Source organism: Aegilops tauschii, chromosome 4 (assembly GCF_002575655.3).
Source record: "Aegilops tauschii subsp. strangulata cultivar AL8/78 chromosome 4, Aet v6.0, whole genome shotgun sequence".
Classification (NCBI taxonomy): Eukaryota; Viridiplantae; Streptophyta; class Magnoliopsida; order Poales; family Poaceae; genus Aegilops; species Aegilops tauschii.
Genome location: NC_053038.3, coordinates 484,083,864 through 484,091,946, shown reverse-complemented (window position 1 = coordinate 484,091,946; position 8,083 = coordinate 484,083,864). Strand labels below are relative to the sequence as shown.

The following is an 8,083-nucleotide window of genomic DNA, read 5'->3' as shown; positions in this document are numbered from 1 at the left end:
TGAATCCACCATGCGCGTTGCCGTCGGAGTAGCCGGGCAAGGGTGCATACCCCCAGGGTGGCGGCGAGAAGTTGGCGGACGACGTGAGGCTCTGTTGGCTCCGCGTAGCTTGCGGGCAGTGGCCGCCGGGCGAACTCATCATCCCCGCGCGAGACGCCTCTGCCTGCTCCGCCGCCGCCGCCGCGTCCCTGGCCTTCTTGGCGTTGAGCCTGTTTCGTCGATCGGTGGTGACAGCCTCCCGGCGCCGAACCTCCGCCATCCACTCGACGTTGGACATGCCCGGTGGTTTCTCCATCGGCGCCCTCGGCTTCCTCTGCTTCGGCTGGGTGGAATCGGCAGCGGCAGCGGAGCGAGGGGCCGAATACTTCTTCGGCGGCATGGCGGGATGGCGGGGAGCGGGAGGAGAATGGCGGGAGTGGCGGGGCAGAAGTGAGAGAAGCAATGAGAAAATGGAGGGAAAGAGGGAGAATGGCGGGAAAAGGCCTGTCTGTCGCCAACAGAGCGGACCCATGCGCCTTTTCGCTTCGGCCCGCGCCCCCAGGCGTCCCCCTGGCGCTGGGTTCGGCTCGGGTTCGCCGGCTGCTTTTTTGGCCCAAAACAGCGAAAAACAAGGACTTGAGGGCGCGACTGGGCCGATTTTTTGCTGCCGACGCTAAAAAGGCGCCCTGGGGAGCCTGTTGGGGGGGGGGGGGGAGTGGAGATGCTCTATGGAAGAGTATGGGCCCGATCTACGCGGACATGATTGCGTGTTCTGCTTCCACCATGGCAATCTCAGCCTCCCTCTCCCGATCTGGACGGCTCTAGCAGCACACCAACGGGGACGTCTGTTGGGAGGCCATCCGGCGGGTGCGCAAAGACTGAGGCAAAGGGCAACAGAGCAGCGGCGGCGGCGGGTGGCAGGCCGCGGATTTGTCCTGGCCAAGGGGACGATGATGAAGAAACGCGAGGGCGACGGTGCACGGGCTCCCAGCGGCAGCTCGCGCGTGATCCCAGCGGCGGCGCTCAGGAGCTGTAAGGGGAGGCCAGCTGGAGCAGCACGGGCTCGCGGCGGCGGCGCACAAGAGCAGCAAACGGGAGGCGGCGGTGCGCAGGAGCGGCAGGGGGGGAGCCGAGAGGGCGAAGGAAATTTTCCTCCAGCCCGTTTCGTTTGAGCTGGACTTTGAATGCCACAATTATCCTTTGCCATAGGACTCCTCTTTGCAATTCAAATTTCCCTCGGAAGAAAAGGAGTGAAAATCCCCTGGGTTTTATTAGCTGAAAAAACCAAAAAAAATAAAAAATTCATCATGGTATTCGACCTCCCGGGCAAACTGGATCAAGATTTGCATTACCTTCTAATTTAAACTGGCCAGGAGTGCGATTTACTCTACGCCATCGAAGCATATGATTTTTGCGACTTTAATTCTCCTCCTTGATGCAATCTGCGAAGGGAAAGCTAGGGCCAGTCCCAAGGAAGGCGGCGACGGGGTACTTGGTGCCAAATCCTATTCGGCGCCTTAAGAGCTTAATAGGTTTATTGGTTGGCCAGCAAACTGTGGAGCTAACCGGCGCAGGATCAAATCCTCGCAAGATTGAGATTCTCGGGTAGTTTTTCTGCGCATTAATACATTTTTTGTACTGCCATGCGTTTTCATGGGTCGGCCCACTAGCGTGGTGCAGTGGGCGCCAGTTGCGTCAACGGGCGCATAAGGCGCTGGGGAGGAGCTCTCGCACTTGGTTCCAGTCGGCAAGGCACGAGCGCACAAAAAACGCTTGCCGAGGCTTCGTGGGCCAGCTCGGTCTGTGGTGCAGGGCGTGTGCGGTGTGAAGCGCAGGGTTGAACGGGTGTGGAGGCCCGAAATTTGGATTAGAAAAAGACTCCACAAGAAACCCCCCATCCTCCTCCCCCGGAAAGTATCCGGTGCTCCCAGTCCCAGGCTTGGTACTCCCGATGCTCCAATGTAAAAATTCATTTTTAAATATTTTAAAAAATTCGAGAAAAAATGTGAATATTCACAAAGAATGTGACTACAATGCCTAAAAATTTTAGGCGCAAACTTGAAACGCACATTGAGAAACAAAAATCCAAATTGCAAAGAGGAGTCGTTGGCAAGGATCAGTTTCAGTACCCCTTGTGGAGCCGTTTTCGTTTGTGGATGTGAGTAAAACAAAGGATCAGTTTCAGTACCCCTTGTGAAGCCGTTTTCCGTTTGCAGATTGCACCAAGGAGGAGAATCAACGTCGCAAAAATCATACAATTTGATGGTGTACAGTAAATCACACCCCAGGCCAATTTAAATTAGAAGGGAATGCAAATCTTGATCCAGTTTGTCAATGAGGTCGAATACCATGATGAATGTTTCTTTTTTTTGTTTTTTTTCAGCTAAGAAACCCAGGGGTTTTTCACTCATCTTCTTCCAAGAGAAACTGAAATTGCAAAGAGGATTCGTATGGCAAAGGACAATTGTGGCATTCAAAGTCCAGTTTTATCAGTAAAACACACCATGTGTATGAATAACAGCTCTATTCACCACCTGGAATCTTCGTTATTGCCTTAAATGTGTTCTGGTAATCACATTCCTACACATGTTATGGTTACAAACTAGCCTATGTCCTCTTTGGACTGTAAGATTTTCAAAGGAAATTTGGAGAATTTGAATTCCAAGTGTTTCTTCCCTACACAAGTCCTTTGAATCATAGAACTGGGAGTACTGACACTCTATGGAATCCATTTCTATGCAACCCCCCCCCCCCCCCCCCCCCCCCCCCCCCCCATTTTACTGATTTGAACCTGACAATCATGTGTAAAATGTTGTTGTACTGATTCAAACCAGTTTAACTTATAACTTGCAAAATCAATACAAAATTTTAGCTTTGCAAACATCGGTAGGAAGTTTTGGTAGGTGTATATGATATATGGTTGGAATTTGGAAATGAAACCCATATACGGAAAGATAGACTGAGCGTTCTCGAGCATATAGTAGCAAAAAAATGTAACACAGCTTGGAAGTAGCTTGGCTCTCACGAGTTTCAGGGCACCTACTGAACTAGGTTGGTTTCGATGCGCATACATAGCCGCCTTTGCTCATTCTCCTAGCCGCTAACGGCATAACAGACAGTCGGAATATTGCAAGCATTTCAGTCACCAGTTCATCACCCACAAGAACAGAAGAAATTCCCATGTTCTAAACGGGGCCACACATGTACAACACTCCTCAAGACTGTCACAACATGTGCAAGATCACTCAAGCTACATTCAACAGTTGCTTTCCAAACAAGCGAGGCGCTGCTCAGCACAATGGTATCAGACGATCACGGATGACCGAGTGCATACCTCCTAGCACAAGGGCCATATGTATCTCACCTGCCCTTGCGCTTCTTTTGGAACGCGCTGCAACTCAGGCAATACCACTTCCCCCTCGGCTGCTCTTTCAAGCCCACGCATCCAAAGTGGAACCACTCTATCTTGCACTGCAAAAGAAGGACCAGCGCGCTTTAAAACCAAGCACAGAGCTCAGGAAGGACATGTGAAAGGAGGAGAATGTTTACTTACATCAGGGTTGTCGCACGCGACCATCTCACCGTAGCTGACTTGGTTGCAGAAGCAGTATGTCGGTTCATTAGGATCGACAGGCAATTCTAAATCTATAGCTGGCTGTTCCACGGGCATCTCTGTGGGCATCTCCATGGGCACCTTGGCCCTGCAAAAGAGAGTTGTGCTGTTACAATGAGAAACATACAAATGCCTTGGTGCTTGATTCTACTCAGATGCAAAACATACTTCTTCCGCCCTCCTCTGCTTCTTTCGCCAGCTCTTCCAGTTTTTGGAGCAGGATCAGCAGCTGCAGACCTTAAGCTACCAGCACCAGCAGGAGCAGCTGAAGTAGCAGCAACAGCTGTATCTGCCGCAGCCGCAGCTGCAGCTGCTGCTGCCTCCTTTTCTGTTCGCCAAAACAAGTGGCACACAAGCACAGTAAGAGAAACATGTAATGCAACTGCAGTGTCATGCAACTGGCACTACAATACCTAGTCGAAGTTCTTCAAGCTTCCTCATGTATTGATCAAGCTGTTGGATATGAGCGTCGACCTATATCACATTTATAAATCAGCAAAATAAAAAACCCGCATATGCACAACTCAGGAACACCGAGCAATGTCATGCGACATGCTTACACAGCACAACCTAGTAAGACATTAACTGCACATGTAAATTTCTCCACAGATGACAATTATAATTAAAACATTATGTCATGCAGGTAAGATGGCAGATAAGTTCTGCTTGGAAATATTAAGATATAGAAAGTGGCATGACTTTATTTCCAGTTGGGTGGAGGAAAAAAATGGCACAAATTGATAATTTCCTTATCAATAAAAAAACATGCCAAACATTTTTTACATAAAAAAAGAAAAGAAAAGAGGATCAATGATATATCAAAACCATCCGCAGGGATCTCATGCCACTTTCCTATTCTTTCACACAAACTAAAAGGGAGGACATAATCAACACTCTTTACCCCCCCCTCCCCCCCCCCCGCCCCCCCCCCCCCCCCCCCCCGCCCCCCCCCCCCCCCCCCCCACACACAATCATGATATGGACATGGTGAATGTAACTGAGAAACTTTTACCAGGTCATATGTTTGTGTGGCTAAAGCCACCTTCTCATCAGCAATCCTAACACAATGTTTCTGCTCCTCGATTGCCTCATCAGAAAATTTAAGTTTTGCTGGCTCATATGTTGTAATACTTCCAGATTCAAGTCCATGCTTAATGTCCTCTATTTCTTGTTGACATCGCTGCTCATTTTCCAGCTGCACACCTAATCAGAAGCACAAGTGGGGCTTGTTTCAGTTTTCAGGGGGAGGGGAGAGGAAGCCAATAGTTCAACAAAGATTGCATGGTCAGTTAAGAGAAATTAAGCTGGTTCACATTATTACACTTATTGCAACAACATACTAGTTCCACTCTTTTTTTACTCACACATCAACATGCTCTCCAGTATATATGCCTTTGACCATTACCTTCTCTATTTTACATGTTAGTAAACTTTCTTTAAAATATAAAGAGTGAAACTATTTTTTACGGCGTCTAAAACAACATTTGCACATGGCAAATCCAAACAATTTTGTGCATATCAGTAGCCAAATTTTAAAGTTGACTGAACACACCCTAAAAGTATATCTAAAGAAAAGCAGAGGGAGTAAATAGCTAACATAGTGACAAATCTGGATAATATCATGTATATGGGCTTGCTATCATGTAGAAAGATTCACTTTCCAGACATTTGCAGGTTAACATGCCATGGCACAACCTAGATAAAAGAAAACAAATATTCATCAAGTTTGGCAAGTGAATCCTAACCAGTGAAGATGATATTTAAATTGACAGACTTGCAAGTAGTAAATGCTGTCAATTGCAGAACTATCTGCAATCCTGCAAGTTTTACTACTTACTTTTGTTGCATGGTCCTACTTGCTTGAAAAGAAGTAGTGCACAACAGTAATCACAAAGAACACAGTATTGCAGTCACAAGCTAAACATATAACAATATAATCTGAAGATGCATCTGGGACTTTAACAAGCCCTTCGTTGTGCTTTTAAGTTAAGTTCTCAATTCACATAGAGAGAAGATGAAGAGTTTGGGTCAGTTGACAGATGCACATTCGGAGAAGATGAAGCAAATGAATCAGTTGGCAATGGCAAAATACAATAGGGAATTCAGAATTTTGCATACCTTGCAAGCTTTTATCGAGCTCTCGCATTAATGAATAGTTCTTGTGCAGCATAGCTGGCAATGTTTCAACACCTGACAGCAATCAAACAGGATATCATATGTATGCATGCATTGATGTGCAGAAATACATCACAGTGACAAATTTACAATTTGAAGATATAAGTTGAATCAAGAAAACACAATACTAATTTAAGGCTAGAACCTCCATCTTCGATTACAAAAGAATCACTCTCCCATGTCCAATATTCCAACTATAAATTTTAGGTTCCAATCCATCGATAAGTGCAAAGAAAGATGAGAGTGGGAACACAGTCGAGAACTATCACAAATCCAAAGAAAATGATAATACCAACAAGAAAAACAGAGTCGAGAACTATAGATAAGTCCAAAGAAACATTTGAGTTCAGATCTATAATCTACGTTATAGCCATGGCATAGTACACTAACATCAAAAAGTAACAAAACTAATCGTTCGTTTCACCTCCTTTTAACATATAGTTCAAAATAAAGCAAGTGTTCAAGGAGGCACACATGACGAATTACAGATTTGTAACACTTCATCAATTGAAAACTGAATAATTAGTACACATATAGCTAGCGGACGCATCCGGAAACCGTGGGCTAATTCATGGGTAATGATACATCACAGGACAAGATTTTGCGCATGGTGGTGCTTGTGCCCTGGCGGCGAGGGTTAGGTTAGCCAGGAGCGGAGGAACAGCACTCACTGGCTTGGAATTTCTCGAGGAAGTAATCGTCGTCGGCGTCCGGTGGCTGCGGCCATGGCAGCTCCGCCAATACATGGAACTGAGGCGCGCCGGGAGCAGAGGAAGCGGGGATCTCACCGGCCGACATGGGGAGGGATTAGGGTAAACAGAGTTCCAGTCCGGAGATCTGATCCCCTTCTACATATAGTCTCCTCACCTCACCGCGCAACCTAGTGGTTCTGGTGTGTGGGCTCCTTCCTCTGACAAAGCCCACGTGTGCGGCCAGACGGGCCATATGGCTATATGGACGCATTTGGGCCAATCCTAAAAATTGGCATGCCAAATTTTGGCATCAAACCAAGCATGTTCCATATGTATGCATGCATTGATGTGCAAAAATGCATCACAGCAATAAATTTAAAATTTGAAGAGACAAGTTGAATCAGGAAAATACGATACCAATATAAGGCTAGAACAGTATGTATTCCATTGGAAAACAATTATTCTCCCATATCTAATATTCCAACTATAACCTTTAGGTTCTAATCCGCTGATAAGTGCAAAGAAACATTAGAGAGATTGCCAACAGTAATACAGGTGAGGACTATTGATAAGTCAAAAGAACCATGAGAATACCACAAGGAAAATTCAGTCGAGAACTATTAAAAAGTTCACATGGCACAAAAGGTAGGGTCACTCATGAAGTCCCTGGACAAAACTAGCAAGTTCATATCTATCATCTACGCTATAGCCATGGCATTGTATACTAGCGTCAACACGTAAGGAAACTAATCGTTCTGACCCGCTCTAACATAGAGTACAAAATACCAAGGTTTTTAAAAGCGCTAGGCGCTGAGTGAGCATTGTCTCCGCCTTGCGGTTTTCTGACCAAAGCGCACGCTTAGGCGCAATTGAGCGCTAGGCGTTTTGTCTCCGCCCGGCGCCTAGGCGTGCGCCTAATTTTTTCAGTGCAAAATACAGCAAATTGTTCAAGGGGGCACACGCGCCAAATTATCCATTTATACATCAGCAACACTTCAACAGTTAAAAAAAAATGAATAATCAGTACACGGCACATAGGTTTAGTCATGAACAGGTTGAGTTGGCACGCCGCAAGCACGGGCATGAACAACGCATCTAGAGACCGTGGAGGCGTTGGACCAGTAGTAATTCACTAGCAACGCATCATCCAGAAACCGTGTAATATTCACGAACGTCGATGTTGCACGGTGGACGGAGTCGCGACGCCCGTGCCCTAGCGCGAGCGGCGAGGGTTAGGTTATTAGATTAGTTGGCAGCGGAGGCAGGGACGAGCACTCACTGGCCTGAAAGTCCTCGAGGAACCCCATAGCGTCGGAGACCGGCGCCCGTGGAACCGAGACGCGACGGGGACGGAGGGGAGAGGCGGCCGGAGGGAGAGGGGGACCTCGCCGTCCGGCACGGGGAGGAGACAGAGAGAGACAGAGTTCCGGTTCGGAGATCCGATCCCCACTTCTGCAGATATTTTTCCCCCTCACTCCCCTCGCCCCGCCGCGCCGCCTGGTGGCTCGCTGTGGCGTGCGGGGCCTTCCTCCCAAAGCCCACGTACGCGGCCCGGCGGGCCATCGTTTGACGACGACTCTCGTCCATCTGGGCCGGCCCATTTGCGCATGCGGCTAAACCCTAA

General features: G+C 47.6%; 1 protein-coding gene across 2 annotated transcripts; it reads right to left on the bottom strand.

The window, feature by feature from the left end:
* Positions 1-3,104: 3,104 nt before the first annotated feature.
* On the bottom strand, positions 3,105-7,947 carry LOC109754735 (PHD finger protein ING1). 2 transcript variants are annotated; one of them, XM_073497078.1, is made up of 7 exons: positions 7,739-7,947; positions 5,711-5,782; positions 4,605-4,795; positions 4,006-4,066; positions 3,761-3,920; positions 3,533-3,680; positions 3,105-3,450 (listed from the first exon to the last, which is right to left on the bottom strand). In XM_073497078.1, exons 1-7 carry the CDS (start codon positions 7,764-7,766, stop codon positions 3,340-3,342), a joined length of 771 nt encoding a protein of 256 aa, XP_073353179.1. In that variant the 5' UTR covers positions 7,767-7,947; the 3' UTR covers positions 3,105-3,339. The 2 variants fall into 2 exon arrangements, with proteins under 2 accessions (XP_073353179.1, XP_073353180.1); XM_073497079.1 differs by having other exon boundaries at positions 6,439-7,892.
* Positions 7,948-8,083: the final 136 nt, after the last annotated feature.